At 40.8% G+C, this 23,879-nt stretch overlaps 1 protein-coding gene across 4 annotated transcripts in view; it reads left to right on the top strand.

Annotated features, from left to right (window-relative positions):
* The window catches only part of NOSTRIN (nitric oxide synthase trafficking), a 64,620-nt gene that overhangs the window by 18,644 nt on the left and 22,097 nt on the right, over positions 1 to 23,879 (top strand). For 2 of the 4 annotated variants that reach the window (XM_061436048.1, XM_061436039.1), the window contains exons 3-8: positions 5,201 to 5,284; positions 8,715 to 8,777; positions 8,979 to 9,060; positions 11,720 to 11,782; positions 14,548 to 14,646; positions 20,614 to 20,739. In XM_061436048.1, the coding sequence (XP_061292032.1) occupies positions 5,201 to 5,284; positions 8,715 to 8,777; positions 8,979 to 9,060; positions 11,720 to 11,782; positions 14,548 to 14,646; positions 20,614 to 20,739 (517 nt within the window). The remainder of the gene's footprint in view (positions 1 to 5,200; positions 5,285 to 8,714; positions 8,778 to 8,978; positions 9,061 to 11,719; positions 11,783 to 14,547; positions 14,647 to 20,613; positions 20,740 to 23,879) is intronic. The other 2 variants (XM_061436057.1, XM_061436065.1) reach the window with 2 other exon arrangements.

The following is a 23,879-nucleotide window of genomic DNA, read 5'->3' as shown; positions in this document are numbered from 1 at the left end:
GCAGTTAAAGGCAGAGAGAGAGGCAGTGTCAATTTTGAAAAGCATTTGCTTCTGACTCCCCTGTAATTCTCCAGTTTCAGAGGCAGAAGAGTGGAGGGCTGGGCAGGCGGGTTCTTGAGCCAGACCACCTGGGTTTGCATCCCAGCTGTCACTTCTTCATGAGTGACCTCCAGCAGGGCAAGTTACTGACTAAACTCTCTGTGCCTCAGCGTTCCCCTCCATGAAATGGGTAGAGTCAGTGTGCCTTCCTGATGGCAGTGATTGCAGGTTATAAGGAAACATACCTGAAGCACTTAGAATGTTGCCTGTCATGTTGTATAATAAATGCCGGAGTCACTAGTTTCTGTGTAGACAAAACACAGGTCAAGCCTCATCAGCATGTCACAAATTTGTCAGGAGAGACTGCACTGTTTGGACACAAACCTCATGGGCAGGATTACAAGAATTTTTAAGCTGTATACCAACCTATAAAACTACAAATCCACTTCCTGTAGATTTCTAAGATAATTGTATGTAAAGAGAAGCCTTCCAAAGCAAGAGATGCTGTGTGGTAATTGGGTCTCTCTAGGCTGATTTCCTACCGTTCATGAGAGAAAGCCAGCAGAGACACGGAGCTCAAAACAGAAGAGCCCATCAGTTCAAAGTGAACAGGACCCTCTCCTTTCTTGCCACCAAAGCCCATTCCGCCCCCTCTCCCCCCGACCCTGCAGGTGAATCAGAAAGGGTTAAGGATGTAAAGGAACACCATGCTTCACACTCTTGACATCGTCTTTTTTTATTTCTGCTTAGCCTCTGAGCTATCTTATACAACCTGCAAGAACTGTGTAAAAGTGAAACTGAATTCTGAGGAAGAGCCTGTGCCTGACAGCATTCCCTTTCCTGGGGGAGCCATTCAGGATGGTTCTGGAGCTGTGGATGAGAAAATTGTGCCTTCTTTCCCCCACACCTCTCTGTCTCTGTATATTTGGGGTGTTCTGAATGTTTGGAAATTCTTTTGGATACATACTCATAATCATATTGTTGCAGGAAAGGGGACCCCTTCCAGGGCCTGAAACTGGGCTCTTGTCTAACACTCGGAAATGAATTGTCCAAGGAGACACATGTGCTGACAAAGCAAGAGATTTTATTGAGAAACGGCACCTGGCCGGAGAGCAGGAGGGTAAGGAAACCCAGGAGAACAGCTCTGCCACGTGGCTTGCAGTCTCAGGTTTTACAGTGATGGGGTTAGTTTCCGGGTTGTCTTTAGCCAGTCATTCTGACTCAGAGTCCTTCCTGGTGGCGCATGCTTTGTTCAGCCAAGATGGATGCCAGAGAGGAGGATTCTGGGAGGTGGTCGGACATGTGGTGTCTCCTTTTGACCTTTCCCGATCTCTTCTGGTTGGTGGAGGTTTATTAGTTCCATGTTCCTTACCAGAACCTCTTCTGTCATAAAACAACTCATGCAAATGGTTACTATGGTGCCTGGCCAGGGTGGGTGGTTTCAATCAGTGTGCTTCCCTAACAATATTAGAAAAATTAATATTTATTAAGAACTCATTCAGTGTCTATCACTATCTGAGCTCAACAAATGCATCATCACTTTTAATGTTCTATGTGTGGCTTCCAAGCAAGAAAGGAATGCTAGAAATGAAACGCCTAAAGATTCCTCTGGTTAGGATGGGTTAGGAGAGGGTTTATGTGTCTAGCTGTTGCAAGTGCTAGAGAGTCGTGTACACTGATGTCAGAGCTGAGCACAGTTCAAATGTGTGGGACTTAATTTAAATAATTCAGCAGTTTAAAGTTTTCAAAAGTAGTGAAATGAGAACAGACTTGTAGTGGAGACTGGTTAAAAATTCTAACCAAGACCTGATAGGAAGTCTATTCATTCATTCAAGAAATACATGCTGAGTACCAATAACATGCCAAGCACTGTTCTAAGCCTAGAGATATAGCAATGAGTAATACAAAATCCTGACCCTGATGGAGCTTACACACTAGAGATGTTCATAGAAGCACACTAAAAAATTATGTGATGTAAGATAGTGATAAATGCTAGGGCATAAATAAAGCTGTAGGGGATACTTACAAGAATGCTGTTTTCAATAGGCCTCTGAGGCAGTGATGTTTGCACAAGACTGGTTGAAATTGACAGGAAGGAGAATGCCATGGGGTTATGTAGTAGACCAACTACCTGGCAGAGGCCACAACATGTGCAAAGACCCTGAGGCAGGATGACATAAGGCTACTGAACAAGGGTATGGTGAACGAGGGGATGACAGGAGAAGAAATCAGAAAGAGGGCCAGGGGCCAGGTGGTGCAGGTCAATAGAAATCAATAGAAATAGAGTCTTTGAGCCTCTATTTAGGTGATTGCCACACCTTAATTATCATAAAACCCCTTAAGGAAAGTCTGATTACTTCCTTTTAAAGTTTTCTAAAGTCACTCACTGGAGAAGGAAATGGCAACCCACTCCAGTATTCTTGCCTGGAGAATCCCAGGGACGGGGGAGCCTGGTGGGCTGCCCTCTATGGGGTCGCACAGAGTCGGACACGACTGAAGCGACTTAGCAGCAAAGCCACTTTGCTGAGTGACAGCCTCTCCTGGGATTCTAGAACATTCAAGTTCATTGAGGGTGGTGGTCTCTTTGAGCTTGCTGCCAACCAGGACTCTCTCTCTCCATCAGTCAGAACTTATTCCAAGAGCAGAGAAATCTTTTTTAAAACACTATGAGTTATTTCTTTATCATCTTCATTATTTAAAAATATTTGTCTTAACCTTTTCTTATTCTTGAACAAGGCCTGCTACCAAATGGGTGTTTTCTGCACCTAGGCCTTAACATACATCCTGAATAACTTGGCACACAGCTGTATTAATGAAGAAAAATGAATAGAAATTTAGCAACAGGTTCATAGCCTATGATATCTGGATTTCACTTACAAAATAGAACTGTCTTTCCTTCTTTGGTCCATAACACTGAGTCTAATTTGTGTGAGAACATCCAAGTATTAAGTTAATTACTGGAGAGTCCTGAGATTGTTCCCCAAATGAAATGGAGTCATAAATAATTTTTAAAGATGTTTTATAATAAAAATAGAATTGAAAGACTGAAAAATATGTAATAAAGACTCTCTGGTCTATAGTAAGATGAAAAACACAGTATAAATTCAACTTAATTTCTTACATTTTTATTATTTTCATTGAAAAGTGAGGAGATGAATAAAAATGTGTCTTCATTTTAGTTATAGATGGGCCTAGAATGGGACATGGAAAAATCAGTTTAAGATGAGAGTGATTCAGTCTATCCCAAAGAACTATTTCTTTTGAGGGGCACGCCCAGATTCCCTAATGGGTCTTGTCTTGCATACAAACTCATGGGAATTCATCTTCTAAATCCCGTGTTGGCCCATTAGGAAGCATGCTGTTGTTTAGTGGCTAAGTCATGTCCAACTCTTTTGGGACACCATGGACTCTAGCCTGCCAGGCTCCTATGTCCATGGAGTTTTCCAGGCAAGAATACTGGAGTGGATTGCCATTTCCTCTTCCGGGGAACTTCCGCACCCAGGAATAGAACCCGAGTCTCCTCCATCAGCAGGCGGATGCTTTATTACTGAGACAGCAGGGAAGCCCCAACTAGAAAGTTACTGTTTGGTTAATTCCATTATTATCTTATTACCAGCTATTATAGTCTAGAGTTAGTCTGACGGTTCTTATGTCTCAGGATAAGTAGGAGCGTAGTTGGAATAGTTTGCAAGGACTGCCATAGCAAGGCACCACAGACTGGGTAACTAAACTTCCAGTCTTACTGTCACTTATTGTAGCTTAAACTATAGAAACATTATTGTGTCACAGTCCTGGAGGCTGGAAGTCTGAGATCAATGCGTCGGCCAGGTTGGTTCCTTCCAGGGACTATAGGGAAGATCTGTTCCATGCCTCTCTCCTAGCTTCTCTGGTCTGCTGGCGTTTAACCTTCAGGATCCTTAGCTTGCAACTCATCATCCAGCTCTCTGCCTCTTCATCTTTACACAGCATTCTCCGTGTGTGTGTCTGTGTGTGTCTATGCCCAAATTTCTTCCTTTCATTAGGACACATCCATATTGAGTTCTAGCTCATCCCAGTGACTACATCTGAACTTAATCATTTACAAAGATTCAATTTTCAAATAAGGTCATATTCACAGACAAAAGGGTTAGGACTTAAGCATGAGAGGGTAACAAGCAGGAAGGCCAGGGGTCTCCAAACGGAGGAGATAAACTGCAAGTGTCAGACATTTTTTTCTCTCTCTTAATGGCAGAAGGAAACAAACTAGTGTTGCATTTTTTCCCCCTTCTCTATACAAATTTAAAAAGAGGTTTCTCTTAAAATTCTGTGTTGCCTTTATGACACCTGGTTCCACCTGAGCTTAACTTTTCTCAAACCTTGAGCTAACCAATGCATTTTTCTTATGGAAATGTTTGTCTTAAGCTTTGTTAATGAACTATGTATTCACCCCAGACTCAGTCTTCAAGTCAGTTCTGCCTAAAGGCTCAGACAAACCAGTATGTTATACTCAAACATTGTTCTCCTAATCTGGGTTAATGGAACTATATAGTTGTATGGAAATCTGCCCTTCTTCAAGATTCATGTCAATCGTTTTATGGCCCAGGATGACTCACCTGGTGCCAAGATTATCTCAAAATGCATCTTGTGGATGAGGGGCCTGGTACCATTCTCTGAGTTTTGAGACATTTCCTTTCTTTAATTAGTGGACTGCTAGTAGCTATATAATATCCAGCTAAAGACTATCAGGGGAGCACTCTTTCTGCTCCCTTCTGATGTCTTTGTCAGAAGCTTTCTCTATCTCTTTTATACTTTAATAAAACTTTATTACACAAAATAATAAGCAATCAAGCCTTGTCTCTGGCCCCCGATTGAATTCTTCTCCTCCGGAGGCCAAGAATCCCCGCGTCTTTTGTGGTTTAGCAACAACCTTTCAGGAACACAATCCAACCCATAATGCTACTGTACAAGAAGGTTAAATTAAAACTTCTCTCCCTTTTTAGGACTCTCCTGGATATCCTTAAGGGTTACGCCTAGGACAGGAGAATCCTTCTAGTAGACAAATCATTTCCTTATGCTTTACATTATCAGCCTGAGTCCTCCTTCAAATCTTTGTGTGTGTATTTGTGTTTTTCTTGATTTCCAGTCATTGTATTCTATCCAACAACTCTCCCTTTGCTAACAGGGCAAATCTGGAGATTAATTATGCCAAAGGACTTCAGAAACTGGCAACCAAGCTAAGCAAAACATTACAGAGCGCAAAGAAAAAGTAAGTACATGGAAGAGGTAAGGCAAAAATCACTCTTAAAAATAATTTTTAAAAAGTGACATTGTTGTGGCCACGCATTCCTGAAAACAGACTCACTCACAAGGATAGTGCAGATAGTGGAGTGCAGTTTATTACACCAGCAGGCCCAAGGTAGAGTCTCCTCTTAACCAAGAACCCCGACCAGTTTTTGTGAAAACCTTATATACCCTAAGTGTACATGCTCAAACCCACCTCCCCAAAGTCTCTGAAACTAGTCTGAATAAAGGACAAGAAGAATACAATCAAAGTTAACCTGTGATTTGTATGCCTTAAACCCGTGATTCGTATGCCTTAAGCCTCGGTAGCTAACTGTGGACAATTATCAATAGGCCTGTGGTCATACCCCAATAAGCATAATAGAATTTCTGATTCTATTCGGTTACACAGATAATTAGGGTATTCTTTTAGGTGATGGAGAGCCTACCTACGAGCCCTGGGGCTCTTCCATGGTGGGGGCGGTTCTGGTTTTCCAGTTGGTTTGTTGTTTCTGTACATACTGGGCACATAGCTCAAAGTCCACAGTCCGGCCCAAGGTGGAGTCCTGCTTTCAAGATGGAGCCTGTTCTGTCTGTTTCCTCCAACATATGTTCAGTTCCAGCTTCCTTTTATGAAGGTGGCAGGTCCAGAGCATCAAGCCTGGTTTCCAGTTCTTGGGCACTTACTGTGTGCCAGACACTGCGTTAAATGCTTTTCTAGATTTGCTACACTTATTTTAATCCTCACGACAATCTCTGAGAAGTCTTTTTATGATCCCTATTTACACACAAGGACTTAAAGCTTGGAGAGTTTAAGAAACGTGTGACACAGATAATCAATTTCAGAATTGAATTCATCCTGTGTCATTGTGAGGCGTAAGATCATATTCAGAAAAGGCCTTGGTGATGATACTAACTTAGGAAACAGAGTTGTTAAGTCGGTAGGTCTTGAAGTCCTGAAGTGGGTATCCCGCTTTATCTCAATTTTATGACTTTCAACAAATAACCTGGCCTCCCTTGATTTCCTCTTGTGTTATATGGAGTAACAGGACATGCTCCTTTGTGTGTGTGGGGAGGGTGGGTACAGGAGTGCATATTAAATGAGATAATGTATGTAAATACATTAACACATCAGGTGCTGAAAAAAATGTTGGTTCACAAGTTTTTTTTAATTCAGTTGAAAATGAAGTCAATTACTTCTCTCGGGGAAGAGAGGAAAGATATTGGTATTCTTATAAAACAGTCCATTAGTGATAATTTGTTACAAAGATTTGACTATTGTTTGCAGATGTCACCCAATGGCAGTGTCATTGCAAAGACCCCTTCTGATGGTAAAAGAAAGAGGGAAAGAAAAAAATAGAAGCCTTGTGGAACATTCCTACTCCTCCTTAGGCATCATCCTATAACAGCAAATAGTGGCTCTGAAATCGCTCTGACTTTGAGCCTGATTTTTAGGATAGTATTTTAGTAGCCTGGGGCGTTCCTGGTGGCTCAGATGGTAAAGAATCTTCCTGTAATGCAGGAGACCTGGGTTCACTCCCTAGGTCAGGAAGATCCCCTGGAGTTGAGAATGGCAACCCACTCCAGTGTCTTGCCTGGAGAAGTCCATAGACAGAGGAGCCTGGTAGGTTGCAGTCCATGGAGTCGCAAACAGCTGGACATGACTGAGTGACTAACAGTTTCAGCCTGCAGAGGAACTAGTAGAGCGCCCTGGTTGAATATAAATGGACTTTTTCAGATTGCCCAGGTTTTAATTCTGGCTCTATCACCTACCGTCTGGGTGAATTAGGAATTTCGTGCTCAGTCCCTAAGTTGAGTCTGACTCTTTGCGACCCTATGGACTGTAGCCCGCCAGGCTCCTCTGTCCATGGGATTTCCCAGGCAAGAATACTGGAGTGGGTTGCCATTTTCTCGTCCAGGGGATCTTCCCCACCCAGAGACTGAACCTGAGTCTCTTGCAGTGGCAGGTGGATTCTTTACCACTGTGCCACCTGAAAAGTCCATATCTTCCCTCTCAGTGTGTAGTGTATTTAAGATGGAAATAAAACCTACCTCATATAATTTCTGTGAGGTACTTGTATAATAACCCAAATTATTTCTTTTCTCAAAGACCAATTAAGTGAGGGTCAGAGAAACTGAGTTCTTCCAAGGTCAAGCAGGGCACAAAGGGGGGCTTGTAGATTCAGACACAGACCCTCTGAGGTCAATGCCTTCACGTTCCTGCTCTGCTGCCCTGCTCCTCCTAGGGGCAAAAGTCAGATTCTCTTCCTGAAAGTGTACTAAGATTTCTTGCAAAACAAACAGACCAAAAAAAAAAAAAAAAACCCAAAAAACTCAACTGAGATTTAATTTACATGCAATAATAAGCACACATTTTAAGTATATATTTTGATCAATTTTGTTATAAGTATACACCATGCAGCCTCTACCAAAATCAAAATATACCTATTTTTATCACACTAAAAGATGCCTTGTACCTGTTTACAGTCCTTTCCCCAAGACAGTCCCAAGGTAACATTGATCTGCTTTTTTTTCGATCTAGATTATTTTGTCTTTTCTGGACTTTCCTATAATTGGGAGCATACAGTAGGTCCTCTCTTATGCCTGGTTTTGTGCCTGGCTTTGGATGCATAGAAACTCTGACATCCTTTGATCTAGTTCTCCCATTCTGCGGCTGCCAGGTGCAGCCCAAGTCATTTGGAGGCAAAATCTCTGTGCCATCTTGCTCTCAGTAGGGGCACCGATCTGTCCTCTCCTTTCCATCAAAGCCTACACTGGCTGTATCCCTTCGGTTTATCAATACAATGGGCTTGCTATTTGACGGCCAACTATACATAGGAGAAAAATAGCTTCATATTTCTTGGTTCTCTCTTTGTGCTACTTGGGTCAGGGCAGAGCAAGCCTTTTGTTAAATTGAGATACTGTTCACAAGACTATGGAGTATCTGAGCTGTGTTCCTAAAGGCCAGCAGGGAATCTGAACTATACCCCAACCGCAAGAGGAGCACACAGGGAATGAATGAGCAGGGTTCTGAAGTCATCCATCACTTAACTTCTCTGAGCCTCCGGTGGTTCATCTGTAAAATGAAGAGCCTGAAAAGACTGTCTTTAAGGGTCTTCTACCTCTGGCATGCTCTCTCTCACCTGTTCTAAATGCCTTCTTATCCTTGCTTACTTTATTTCCCTAATACTTTACAGACATGAAATGGAAATTGGAATGAAAATGACTGGGAAAAAGCAGATCATGTAATGATTACAGTGCAAATAAATATGTTGGCTTTAATCCCATGGAGAAATTGAAACAGTATTAGGGATATGAGTGCAATTGCCAAATGCAGAAATCAGATGGGATGCTTTATTTCTGGGACTCCTGGGAAAATGACACCCACACTTGTCCTCCCTTGTTTTTCCCTCCAGCTGTCTTGTCAGTGCCTGGGCCTGGGTCTCAGAGGGCATGAAGTCTGCAGGGGACCTGCATCAGTGAGTACTCACAGCCCAGCCTTGCTCCAACCCCAAAGGGAGTCATAAATATTTAAAGCGGGCGTACTACAAATACTCCCGTGCAAACTTGCACTGAGTAGATATGCTGTAATACACTATTTTATTTCCTCAGAAAATGATTTGGAAGGTAGATATAAATCCTAATACTAGGCTTGTGTGTCTTTTATGTTCTATTTCCAGAAAACTTGGCAAAGCAATTGAGTTGGAAGCAATAAAACCAGCTCATCAAGTCCTGAGTGCACATGAAAAAAAGAGAAAATCAGTGAGTCAAAATATTTCTTTTCTGCCCTGTTAAAGCAAGATTTCTGTCTTTGGCTCAAGAGCTAGGTAATCGAAAAGTGATACTAAGTTTTAGGAATTTTATCATAAAAATAAACACAAATCCAAAGATTTATGTATAAGGATGTTTGTTAAAGCCTTGTTTATAGTTGTGAAAAAATGGAAACATTTTCATCTTCCAAAAATAAATTAGGATAAATTCAAGCAATGGAATGTACCCATTAAAAATCTTTTGGAAGAATTTAATGGTATGGGGATATAGTGCTAAATTAAAAAAGAAAGTGAGCAAATCTAACAATGTAACTTCAATTTTGTAAAATAAATGTGTGTATATATGCATAGGAAAAAAACTAGATGCACCTTCCCAGAATGATTATCTCTAGATAGTGGAATTAGAGGCTATTTTTATTTAATTTTTTGGTATTTTTTTGTATTTACATTGCTTTTCAATAAATAAGTATTCCTTTAGTAAATAGAATTATAAACACAATTTTAAGAGGAAATGCTTTTTTATACTTTTCAGCTTGGGATTAGGTTAAAGCAATAATAGGTATTGCTATAGATATCAAATAGCCTTAAAACTGAAGAAAAATGAACAATACTTTCAGGGCACCTGGTCATCTGTATGGCCTATGTACTTTTCCTTCCAGAACAGTTTCATTTGCGCTCCTTTTCCTTTTATTTGTGCATCATATAGTCAGTAAGTACTTCAAAATATATTTCCAGGCAACATACTGCTGCTACTGCTAAGTCACTTCAGTCGTGTCCAACTCTCTGTGACCCTATGGACGGCAGCCTACCAGGCTCCCCCATCCCTGGGATTCTCCAGGCAAGAACACTGGAGTGGGTTGCCATTTCCTTCTCCAATGCATGAAAGTGAAAAGTGAAAGTGAAGTCGCTCAGTCATGTCTGACTCTTAGCGACCCCATGGACTGCAGCCTACCAGGCTCCTCCGTCCACAGGATTTTCCAGGCAAGAGTACTGGAGTGGGGTGCCATTAAGGGGTATTTAATGAACGCTGCTTAGCTCTAATAGAGATGGTGTCACTGTCTGGTAAGGTGAGAAGTTCAAAGCAGTAGTAGTAGGTCTTTGCAAAAGGTAGGGGCAGTAGCTAAGTGGAGTTTTAAGTGACCACAGCCAGAGAAAGCCAGTCTTAAAGGTGGTAAGTCCGTAGGATGAGGGGATTTATGAAAGCCCTGATGGAAGAGAAATGATACTGAAAAATTCTTATTTGAACTTATGAAACTAAGTCAGGAAATGGAATCAATGTTGGGTGAACATCCATGTATTTTTACTAGAATGGATGCCCTCCTTAGGGCTAGGATGATGGGGCAGTTTACAGTAGTTACCAGAAAGTAATATAATCTTCTGCCTTTGCAAATCATCATAATAGAAATCAAACACTAGTCTATATTTCATTAATTACAAAATATTTTCATACCACATAATAATATGATAATCACCAGAATTTCCTTAGTACTTACTAAATCAGACACAGTGCTATGATTCTTATCCCATTGCTTTAGATAATTAATATCATTGTCCCCACACTGCTGGTTCAGTTTGTAATTGTTTCATATTTGCCCATCCCTATTGCACCCCTGGGCTTCCCTGGTGGCTTAGTGGTAAAGAAGTCACCTGCCAATTCAAGAGGCAGAGGTTCAGTCCCTGGGTTTAGAAGATCCCCTGGAGAAGGAAATGGCACCCCATTGCAGTATCCTTGCCTGGGAGATCCCATGGACCTCTAGAGGAGCCTGGTGGGCTACATGGGGTCGCAAAGAGTCAGACACGACTGAGTGACTAAACAACATTGCACCCCAATCACCCTATCACATTTTCTCACAAAAGATTTGAATTTTTTAAGTGAACTCGATCTGCATTTCAGCCACAGAAAGTCAAAAGTGGCACAATGCATAAAATTATTTTAATCATATTTGTTACAATAAAACACATAATCCAAGTTTAATGAACTGGTAAGAAAAAATAAAAGTACAGTGTTGCTAGATCTCAATGTGGTTGAGTGATGGCTGGTCTAAGGGTTTAGAGGAAAGGTCTATGGTTCAGGTAAAAGGTTTTGCCCTCACTTAAATCTGGTCTCCTTACGAGGCTGCCTAGGTCCATTTTCATCGGCTTTATTACTGTTCCACTGGCTATTGTAAAGTAGGAGAAAAAGTTAATTATGATGAAGGATTCAATCTCTTTAAAATTAAAGCAGTATTCACTTCAGAAATTATAAGACACTTAGCTAAGTTACCGCTGAAGGACTTTTACCATTTCTCAGGGTGTTAAAGTGTGGGCTGCACAGAATGAAGCAGAAAAGGAAGTGATAGGATGGGACGTGATATCAGGTTACACAAGTTCCTCCTCCACTCCACACAGATTGTGCCCATTTATGGTTTTTTTTTAATATAACTAAATATTAGAAATGATTATCTTACCAACCAAATGCATTCATACTAAATCCTGTGATAAGATTCTTGACCCGAGGAAAAGAGAGTTGGCTACTTTCTCAGGAAATATGTCCACTGTAAGGTTTTTACATTTCTATTGCTTATGATACATTATACTATAATTAATAAGCCAGCACCATGACTCAACAAGAAGACAGCAAGATTTTTTTTTCCCTTTTTCCCCCTTGATAGCTTGAAAACGAAGTTGAGAAGACAGCAAATCTTGTCATTAGCAACTGGAATCAACAAATTAAGGCAAGTATACACAAATGTCATTTGTGTAAACTCAATATTGAGGATTGAAGCTTTTGGCATTTGCACAAATGTGATCTTTTTTTTTTTTTTCTGAAGTGAAAATGTTTAATCACGTCAGACTCTTTGCAACCCCATGGGCTGTAGCCTGCCAGGCTCCTGTATCCATGGAATTCTCTAAGCAAGGCTACTGGAGTGGATTGCCATTCCCTTCTCCAGGGGATCTTCCCATCCCAGATATCGAACCTGGGTCTCCAGCATTGCAGGAGGATTCTTTCCCATCTGAGCCACAAGGGAAGTCCCATGCATTTTCGTGTCAGTATTTGTAAGTGCTAACTGAAGAGAAGAATGTTTCCTCATCCGAGTTATTATATAGATATGTCCATGGAAATCCCATGGAAAGCGGAGCCTGGAGGGGTACAGTCTATGGGGTTGCAAGAGACTAACACAATTTAATGACTAAACAACAACAACAAATCTTTCAACTAAATCTGTAGAGAAGCAAAACTCCAAATATGGCTTTCATTTATAGCTAATAAGTAGCTTTTATTGTATGTCAAGTGCTATATATATTTATGTATTGAATCATCACAAAAACCAGCCAATGTGGTATATGACTACGTGTTGTCCCATTTTATAGATGGGTGGGGAAATGTAGACACAGAGGTTAATAATCTTCTAAGGTTACAAAACTGGTTAATAGTTGAACCAAGTAACCTGGGCTCCAGGTTACTGACCTTAACCATTACCTACATTGACTGCCTCTCTGTATAATTTGTAACTTGGGGCATGATATGAATACTGAGTTTTGGTCTTGTCTTTTATAGAAAGTCATTTGTGACCTGTTTCTCCAGTGAGAGGAGCATGGTTGAGGGATGGGTAAAGCTGTGTAAAGGGGAATGCCTGTATTGATTCCATGAATATGTATGACCCGCTTCTTGTGCAGCACGTTGCACTAAGACACAGTCCTTGTTTCATGTAATTTAAAGTATACTAGCTAGATATTAAGAACATGTGTGCAGGAAATAGTGAATGACTTCTAAGGAGAGAAGTTATGATCTGATGTGAGAATTTAGGGCATTGTTATATGGTCGTAAGCAGAGAGAATCACAGATGGTGCTCATATGTATGTACAGAAGATTATTCTAGAACAATCTAGTTTAGAAGGAATTCATTTTGAGTGGGAAAGACTAGAAGCCAGGGCAGAGGGAATCTGCTGAGAAAACCCAATGATCCCCTTTGAGAAGACCTGGACTCCCAAAGTTGAAATTCTCCTTTTTCATCTCTAAAGTACTGGTGCCCCAAAAGATCCTTCTTTCTCAAGTAGACACTCATGAGTGCCAAATAAGGGGAGACACCTTCAGAAACTGGGGGCCCCATTTCAGCCCTCAATGTTGCCTCTGAAGCTGCTGCTGGAATTGAGGGCTCCTTAAGTCAAGGACATTATTTATAAATGTTTGAGAAAAGTGAATTTATATACTGACAATAGTAGTCCCGGTAAAAAGATGCTCATGAGAACCACTTTTATAGTAAATATGTGAACATCCCATAAACAGTGTCCAGTCATTTGTTTCCAAGTTTGCTCTTGATTTATGAGCTTTCTCAAACAGTTTGTTTTTAAAGAATTCATTCTTAAATATTCAGCTTTCATGGAAAATTTGATATAATAGATGGGAAGAGAAACCATTTTCAGTAGCTGTCACTGCTTTCAGGAACAACAACAAAAAACCCTTATTTCCCAGTTTCCACCAAGTAATTTTTCTAAGTAAAACGATTTTATTTTTATGAAGATTGACAGAGAAATTAGAGAACATAAGATGCTTGTGCTATAATAATTTTCTCTCCAGTTACAATTCAAGGGATTCAGCATGTCTTCATTCAGTAATGAAGCATAGTCTGTTTTGGAGATGCAAGGGAAAAGCCTTAAAGGACCAAATGTCCTTGCCTCCTGCTCTCGTTTATCAGCAGGCATGTGACCAACAGAAGGTGGGGGGAGGCAGGCTCTCTAGGCTGCTTGTTCCTCGAATTCCCTTTTATAGAGGTTTCGCGTGTTTAGAGACATTCAGAAGGCTTTGCCTCTGACTTCCTAGGGAAAGAGAGATGTAGATTTTCCCCTTCATTATCTGGTTTTACAGGCCTTGCAACTTGAGGTGAAACACCATACAGCCTTTTCAATCGACCCTGTTCCTGAACAGGCTGAATCCAACTCAAACCAGATTCTATTGATTTATCTCTGGAACATCCCGAGCTGGGTCTGTATGCAACAGAGAACAATCACTTAAATTATAATCCATGCCGAGGTTGGAGGCATCAGCAGAGGAGGGGGACTTTAAATGCTCTTCCTTCCCAACTCCTCCCTCCACCTGCCTGCTGCAAATTCAGGGCAATTCACAGGATGTCAGGCAGGTGCCCAGCTCTCAAGCCAGGGGATCAGGGAGCAAAATTTCCCTTTTGCTCTAAGTTTTAGGAGAACATCTTAAAATGACCTCAATTATGGTTTGTAGACTTAGTCTTCAATGATTTAACAAAATATATGTCCCTCTTGAATGAACTCAATGCAATGAAAAAATATACAATGGTTCTCAAGGAAAAATATTAGCCACTGTGGTGTTTTAGCAGATTTTGGGGTGAGGGCAGAAATGAAGAACTAAAAATACACAATCATTCAAGCTAGCTCGTGAATATAACTTGTTCCAGAACAGAAGAGTTTCTCTCTTGACACCAGTTTCTGATCCTTCTTTGCTTTTCTTGTATGTTTTTGACTCTAGGCCAAGAAGAAATTGATGGTTAGCACCAAGAAACATGAAGCACTTTTCCATCTTGTAGAAAGCTCCAAGCAGATTACAACGGAGAAGGAGAAGCAGAAGGTAACATCTCATGGACAGCTGAATGCATGTGGCTTAGAGATGGATGGGCTTCCTGCCGTTAGCTGTGAACACAGGAGAATTGGCTGACTCCACGTCTGTATGGGGTCTCTGCAGAGCTGTAGTGTGGCAGAGTATGAGATGGGATCCAAAGTTATTCCTGGTCTCCACATATTTTTGAAAGGTATTATCAACAGATGACAAAGCAAACCAGTGTCCAATGTTTTTGATAAGGATCCCTATTAAACACCCCAAATAAGCTCATACCCCAAATAAATAAGATATACATATGCATAATATATAATGTACTTTACCTATCCTGTATATCCTATATATACTTTTATATTATATTGTTACAAACCTTATAAAACATAAAAAAGTAGAAATATTTGAAGCATGTGGTAAAAATGAAATAATATTTTCAGTGATTAGTTGATCATGATGACTTCATATAGTCATTCAATGACATACACAAATAAAATATACATGTGGGACAAGGTTCAGCCTTAACCCCAGTGAAATATAAATTCGTATTTCTAGTATGTCCTCTTATGTCAAGTTTTTGGTCAGCTTCTTATCAGCTCTCATTAGATTATGCCAGTTTTCACCTTTTCACACCGGTGATGATCCAGCCGTCATCCAGAGCAAGAGAAAGCAGGAGCTCTGACGTTTTCCTGTGGCTTTCTTGCATTTGTATTAGTATTTCCTGTGGCTTTCTTGTGCTTGCATTGTTAACATCAGTCTATAGCTTCACAGCAGAAATCTGCATAAAGCATGTGTCAATTTTGTGTATGAACCTAACTGAAGCTAGATGAGGACTTCCCTGGCAATTCAGTGGTTAAGACTTCGAGCTTCCACTGCAGAGGACTCGTGTTCAATCCCTGGTCAGGGAACTAAGATTCCAAATGCTGAGTGGTGAGACCAAAAATATAAATTAATAAATAAATAAAGCTAGATAATACATCTGCAAATCCATATGATCCAGACTCCTTATGACGGACACATGTACGTAGATACTGAGTGAAGAAATGTGTGTAAGGACCCACATCAGCATCTCATGTTGTAAAATTTCCACTCTCCCTCCAGAAAACTTCAGAATCTTCAACTGTCCATGCGTGGGCACCAGTATCAATTCATATATTGAATAAGAGCAAGCTTGAATACTCTTTTTATGCATAAATGAACACAAATATTATTGGGATACTAATTATCTTACACACCCCTTGTGGTGTGTGTCCCAGACTGGAAACCTCTGAAATAGTCAATATCTTCCCCTAAAGATGGGCTCCCTCTACGAAAATGCAGGCCACACACTGCAACCCAAAACATCCTTAAAAGAAGACAAGAATTGTCATCACCGAGTAACTCTATCTCACCTGAGAAACTATTAGCTGAAAAACTTAAATTCATTGTTAGCAAGATTTTACAAGGTTCTTGGTGTCAAGCTTCACAGTTTGAAATGATCATAATAACAAGGATTAAATAATGAGACAGCTTCCAAGAAGGAGGCAAAACCAAAGTAGGTTAAAAACCTAAGCTCTGGGACCCTGCTGTAGGCATTCAGGGCCCTCATTAGAAGCTATTCTTCATTGACGTCAGGGAATAACAAAGGGAAAAACATGGGCAGCTAAGTGTTGAATTTCTGCTTCCTTCCCTCATTAGCCGATTTCCTGGGAGACAGAAGTCTGTGATCCTCCCCCTACCTTTCTCCAGCTGGTCCTGTTAACTATAGCCCTTAGCTATCATTACATCACAGACCCCTACCGCCTTCATCACTTTATCTGGTAGCTTTCTCATTTTTAGTCCCAAGGCTAAACACCTAAGGTGGCGTTCATCTTTGCCTCTCACAGAGTCCTGCCCATGATCTCCTCCTACCTGGCCTGGCCTGGTTTGGTGCTTCTTGCTTTCCTGCTCAGCAATCCTTACTCTCCCCAGAAGCTGATCTACATCTTCACTCCTCTCACTACTCAGTCTCCATCATCCACTCTCGGCAGACCATCTCACCTACAGCGTCACAGAGAACACAGCGGTCAGCATGGCCACCTGCCTACTGAAGTGCAGTGGGACAGGCCAGTTTTCCATCCTGTGTTATGACTCCCATCCCCGCCTCCTCTCAGTGACCCTTCCCTTGATTAGTCCCTTCTCTCCTGGATCTCAGACAGATTCCTCTCTAAGAGTTGCTTCCCACCAGCCTTCTCAACTTCCCTCTATCTTGGGAGAGTAGAGAGAGTCAGGGAGACACCCTCCATGACCATAGTCCTGTTCCTGTCCACATATCATCTCTTTATTTATTTATGTTTTTACTTTTTGCCTGTGCTGTGCAGCATGTGGGATCTTAGTCCCCACCCCTGCCCAGGGATTGAACCCATGCCTCCTGCAATGGAAGCTCAGAGTCTTAACCACTGGACCACCAGGGAAGTCCCTCTTTCTTTTTACAATAAGATTCATTGTGCTCTGTCTCCACTTCCTCATCTGTTCACTTCTCAAAGCAACAACCAAGATTTCCCCACCAATTTGCTAGGAATGTTCTTACCTTAAATACAAAGTGGTCCTTGTTGCTAAAGCTAGTGGGTGCTTTCCAGTTCTGACTTTATTTAATTTCTTAGAAGCGTTAATCAGCATTGAATTTCCCCTTTTAGAAATATTCTCAACCTCAGCAAATCTTACTCTTTTGGTTTCCCTGTCAGTTTTTTCTTAAGCTCCTTTATGGACTTCCCTTGTTCTGCCTGAACTGTCCATATTGCTGTGTCTGATGATATCCCTCCTGGGCCTCATCCTGTTTTATTTGGCTTGTATCTCGAGTCTGACACAGTACTCTCAATATCAAGTGCTCAATAACAACAGGTACTCGACAATATTTTCTCAAGGCTCCATCTACTCTGTCTCTGCTGACGATACCCCAGTTTATATCTCCAAACCAAACAGTTTCTAAACTGAACTCTGGCACTTCAAAAAAACTCAATATCCAAAATCAAAACCATCTCTTCCCTCTACCAAAAGTATTTTTTATGCCTCTGTTTTTTATATCTTTGAATATTACCATCCACCATATCCTCCCAATTCTAAGTCCTAACCTAAATGCTCTTGAATTTATCTGCACATATTTCTCTCCACAGCCACTGCTGTCTCCCAGGCCACTGTCTTCACTACTTGGGTTACTCCAATTGACAGACTGGTGTCTTGGCTTTCAGTGTTGCGTCTCCTTATCTATTCCATATACAAGCCAGGCTCACTTTTCTGGAACTTGAATCTGAGTGTGTCATTCTCCTTTAAAAAGCCTGAAAATACACTCAGGTGACCTCAGAATAAAGAACAACTCCTCTATGTGGCTCTTTGAGTCTGACTTGATTCTGGCCTAACTCTTCAGCACTTTCACTTGCTGTTCTTCCTCTCAAACTGTGTGCTCCAACCTCACCAAAAATATGTTTTTGATATCATGTCATGCTATTTTGCCTAACAAATTCCTACTTTCATTTTAGGTTTATTCACACAGGGGTCACTCTGTGATACCTGACTACTTCTCTCATCCTGGGATCTATCACACGGAATAGCGATGGTCTGTGTTGGTCCTTTTCCCGACTAGAAAAGGAGCCTATCTATTCCTTTATCTACTCCCAGTGTCTAGTACATGACACAGTTGTGGCGTCAAGAAATGTTGATGAATGAATGAATGCATGAGATGTTTGTTCCAAGAGAAAGAAAAGAGCAAAGAAAAAGTATTTAATCTGACAAATTTAAGAAAAGTTTCGAAAATTTTCTTGAATTAGAATATATGAGTCTCCTTTCTTCTGTATCTGTTTGGGGTTATTTGCTGTAAGTTTGCTGAGCAGAAACTTCCAGTCAATAGCTATATAGTGCAGGATGATAAACGTGAGTTGTCACCTCCAAAGTGACTCCATTCTTATTTCTAGGGCCTGGGCACTCTCAACAAGAACCAGAGAACAATAGCTTGGCCAAGTATAGCATGGTACACATTCAAGTTTTTCTCTGTAGCATTATTAGGCTAAAATTCACAAGCTCATGTCTCTGTAGATACATGGCTCATTACACTTGATGTGCAAAACCAACCATGTCCTGAGTAGACCATACATCAGAGCTGAGGGACAGTTGAATGGCCAGCATGTGAACTGGAATAATGAAGTGAGTGGTGTTAACATTCAGCATTTTGGATGAATGTTCATTACTGAAATGTTAGTCAAAATGTCCTTAAACATAAAGAGGGGCGTTGTTAAAAACATTTATCTCTATCCTTGAAACTCTTAAACTGCTTAAACCAGAGGGATCCTTGGTGCTCCTGAACTGTGATTTGGGGACCATTTGCATCAGAATCATCTGAGGAGGCAATGAAAATTCAGATTTCCCAATCCTGCTACAGAACTACCGAATCAATATTGCTACTTGTGGGACCCTGAAAATTTCCAAGAATGTCTGGTCCTTCCTAGGCATATTAAAGTCTAAGAATCCTTCATATAATGCAACTTCTTCCTTTCCCAAAGATGTGAGATTTTGAGAATTCAGTTCAAGCTATCCTGGTCCAGAGGGTTTTGTATTACTTTGATTTTCACCATCAGAATGGCCAGTTTGGGTGATTGACCAGGGGGCTCTTTGTCAAGGTGCAGATCACTGGGAATCAGGATCCCTGATGGGAAACGAGATTTCCCATTCGACAAATGTAGGAAAGCATTTGTCAAGCTGTCCGTAACTTACAGTGAACAATGGCATGTATCAGGCTCTTCGCAAAGAGTCAGATACACCTGAGTGACTGAACAACCACAGGCTCTTCACTAGTAATAGTAATGCTCACTTGTCTTCGAGTGCTATGCTATTGATAAATTTTGAGCAGTGTGCCTTGTCCCTTACCTGCATCACCTGCTGGACTCCTCAAGACAACACAGTGGGGATTCCCCTGTGGTGGTTCAGCGGATAAGACTCTGTGCTTCCAGTGCAGGGGGAGCAGGTTCAATCCCTGGTTGGGAAACTAAGATTTTTCCATGCCATGCAGTGTGGCCAAAAGCAAAAAAAACCCAAAAAACCAGAAAACAAACAATACAATGAAGTGGGAGCATCGCTATGCCCATCACAAAGATGAGAAAACTGTGTCTTATGAAGTTTAAGTAACTCACCGGCAGTTAGAACCAGGACTCTAATCCTGAAGTTTGATTCCAGAGTTATACTGCAGAGTTTACATAGTGAAAGTGAAGTGACAGAATGTTCCAGACCTAATGCTAGTTCTACAAATTATCTAATTGTACAAATCTCTACCTGTGCCAGTAAGAAATGCCAAGGACTAAAGAATTTACTAAATAAGAGTACAGGAATCACCAGTAGATTACAGTCTGGAGTTGCAACTTCCTGATCTGAACTTGCTTCTCCTCACCTGTCATTTGGCCTCATCCCTCATCTGATGAGGAGAAGGCAATGGCACCCCACTCCAGTACTCTTGCCTGGAAAATCCCATGGACGGAGGAGCCTGGTAGGCTGCAGTCCATGGGGTCACTAAGAGTCGGACATGACTGAGTGACTTCACTTTCACTTTTCACTTTCATGCATTGGAGAAGGAAATGGCAACCCACTCCAGTGTTCTTGCCTGGAGAATCCCAAGGACGGGGGAGTCTGGTGGGCTGCCATCTCTGGGGTCGCACAGAGTTGGACACGACTGAAGCGACTTAGTAGCAGCAGCAGCAGCAGGTCATCTGATGAAAGCAGACATATCACATCATATTTAAGGACCTCGGTTTCCTCATAGAAAAATTGAAGGATTCCTATTGAAAGGGCCTGAGGCTTCCTTTCAGTTCTGACATCCCTGTTTTCTGAGAAAGATGTTTGATTTCGTCATCTATTGTTACTGTTTGTGACTTTATCTGGGAGATGAGAAACTCATCATGGGGATGCATGTAATTCTTTCTCTGGAATTACCAAAGGCTTTCATAAATGTGTTCCTGAATATGTGATGCTGATGTTTTACTTTAGCTCCTCAATAAACTGAAAAAATCAACTGAGAAGTTATCAAAAGAAGATGAAAATTACTACCAAAAAAACGTGGCAAGCTGTTCTACCAGACTGAAATGGGAGAACACACTGGAAAATTGCTTCCAGGTAAGTTATGCATTTGTGGTTTTTTGTTTTTCTTTTTCCAAGGAGGCTTTGTATGGGAGAGAAATCACTGCTCCTAGGCACCCTTCAAGGGCTACAAGAAAAACATTTAACCTCTCGGTCTCCATCCATCTCATCCTCCTCTCTACCTCACAGCAGTGGGAGATAATTGTGGTTCTTACTGTATGGCTGCCAGGATGTAGTGCACACGTCCTGGTGTAGTCACAGCTAGCTGGCCGTCAAGGTGTGTTAGATGTAGCTGTCACTAACTACCCTTACCAGAGGCTCTTACTGGGTCTCTCCTTCCTTTTTCTTAGTGTCTTTTTCTCCTTTTAGGGTCTTCCTCCACCTTCTCTTCCCACCACACCCCACTTTCAGCAGTCCCTACTTTTACGTTGGAACATCATGGACATTATCTTCTTCACATATAAAGTCTTCCCGATGGTGACAAGATGTACATTTACTTATATTTCAAAAAACCTCCGTTCAGCTCAGCTTTAAAAATATTTAAGACCCTAGGTTTTTGGGTTTTTTTTAAGAACCCAAATCACATGGAGAATCTACTAGAAGCCAGAATCTCCATAAAGAAAAGAAAGGTTTCCTTTCATCTTTTTTGTTTCCTGGTTTGTTGCCACCACCATGCTGGAGAACACTGGAACTTTACTCCCTCCTCCTTTGAGTTCACACAGTTCCTCTTATCCCACATGAGTTCTATTAGGTTCTAAACTTCTCCTCTGGCTTTGAGCTATCCTTTGCCCCCTGAATGCCAAACCAAACCCCACTAGACCCACTTGAGATGTTCCTGTTGAGTCATCCCTGCCTCACCTTAACCAATAAGGATTCCCTTCCTTACTATTTCCTTGGCTTGTACATACTGAGTCTATACCAACAAGTCTTTGATTCACATATTACATTGTGTATTCTTATTCTCTGTTCTTTACAAATGACAGGAGTAACGTGATATTCATGAAGGCATATAACAAAAGTTGGCTGAACTCAATTAAAAGAGAATTTATTAGAAGTGTGGGAGATAGAAATGGGTCCACCAGGGTTGTTCCATTTCGTTATTTTCCTCCATTCGCCAGCTGTTCTTCCTCTGTCAGGTCTGACTCTCCAGACTGGATTCACAGATTCTTTCAGAGGACATTCACTGAGCTGTGCTCAAGGCAGTTTACTAGATACTGTGAAAAATATTATAAAATTTCAAGTGCAAATATTAAGAAATGAAACCAATTCCACAAATCGTATGTCAAAATGAGTCATCACTTCATAATTATATGTTCAAGCCATACTTCCTACCTTCTAAGAAGAAACAATTCAGTTGGCAGAAATAACCGGTAATATATTTTGAAAAATAATAGCCACTCAAGGATCTCATAGTGGTCCAGTGGTTAGGACTCTGTGTTCTCAATGATGTGGGCCTGGCTTCAGTCCCTGGTCAGGAACTAAAATCCTGCAAACTGTGTAAAATAAAATAATGTATGAGGCCAAAATAAAATAGTAATAGCCACTCTATCAAAAATGACTACAAATCAAATGTTTGATACTGGTAATATGTACTCGAGGAATTATTTTAGAAATCCATTTGCAATAAGTGCGAAGAATCTTAAAAATGTTCACATTCTCAACCAGTGTTCCTCATGTGAGCCACAGAACACAGAAAATAACATGAGTGGCTGTTTTCTCAGTTCCCCGAGGATGATGGTAACTAATACCACTTTAGATGCAATGGAGAGATGGTAACTCAATGCAGACAACAGATGCCTTAGGACATTAGGGCTTAATTATCTCTTAGAACCTCGGTTGAAGAACCTAATTTCCTTTCCAGAAATCCATCTTAAGGAAATAAATGAAAAACAAAACACATATTTCCGTTCGAATACATTAGAAATAAAAGGAAAGAAACAATGCAAGTGGCCAATGTTAAGAAGATGGCTAAATAAATCAATACATTCTATACAAGGGATTATTAATTAAAACAGTGTTTTGGAAACTCATAGCATTGGAAACTGCTTATGAACAATGTTAAGTGAAAAAACAGTATACCAATTTGAATAATTTCGTTGATAACTAGAAATATAAAATCACACATACATATATACCTCAACAGACTAAAATACATCAAAATGTTAACAGGGGTCCTCTCTGGGTGGAAGAATTAGAAATGGTTTTAAAATGTATTTTCTGATAGCCCTTTATGGCCCCAGAACAACGTCTAGCGTGCTTGTTAAAATTTAGGTTCCTGGACTTCTCTGGTAGTCCAGTGGTTAAGATTCCATATTTCCATTGCAGGCGGCCTCAGGTTCGATCCCTGGTGGGGAAACTAAGATTCTACATGTTGTGCAGGGCAGTCAAAATAAATAAATAAAATTGAGGATAAACTGACTCTTACGCCCTGAGTTGGGAATGAGAAGTTTTAGGCTAAAAAAAAAAACTTAAAATGCAGATTTCTGAGTTCCTGCCTACATGGGATGAGTCACAACTTCTGAATGATTTTAGGAAGGGGTCTTGGTGATTGCTATGCATAGTAAAGTTTAAGAGTTTCTGCTCAAGAAAAAGCAAGATATTTCTTTGATCAGTTTCATGAAAACAATTTAGATGAAAATGAAGTCCCTCCAAGTTCCCTGGGTAGTTCTAACTGGAAGGCCAGAACAGCAGGAAATGAAAAGAATGAATGAAGAGTGTGAATTATCATGAAGCCTGGGCCCAGACAACCTCTCCATCTGCTCTTCCTCGATAACTCCTTGATCGCACTTTCCTTTCACGTGCTGTTGTGAAAATACATGAGGAAAATTTGAGGTTCTCCAGAGTCTCTTGCTTCTCTGCACCCTATTTTATACAAAAAGAACAAAATAATAGAAAGCAATAATTCATTAAACAAGATATGGATTTCCCCTTTGCACAGTGGAATTTATCTCAGCCTCTTTTCATGAGCAAACATAGATCATCTTAACGATTTCCCTGAAATGTAATTAAAATCTGTTAAATATTACCATTGCCAGCAAGGGACAGGATTATTCTAGTCTCAGACTGATGCTAGTGGCTCAGCATTTGTTACAGTAAAGAAATAACCGCCCACCAGGGATTCAATGTATTTCCCAAACCTGGCTTTTGTTTTCCATCCTGTCCTTTGTTTGTAGTGC

This window comes from Bos javanicus, chromosome 2 (genome assembly GCF_032452875.1).
Source record: "Bos javanicus breed banteng chromosome 2, ARS-OSU_banteng_1.0, whole genome shotgun sequence".
Lineage (NCBI taxonomy): Eukaryota > Metazoa > Chordata > Mammalia > Artiodactyla > Bovidae > Bos > Bos javanicus.
The sequence above is the reverse complement of the archived record's forward strand: the minus strand, read 5'-3'. Positions and strand labels throughout refer to the sequence as shown.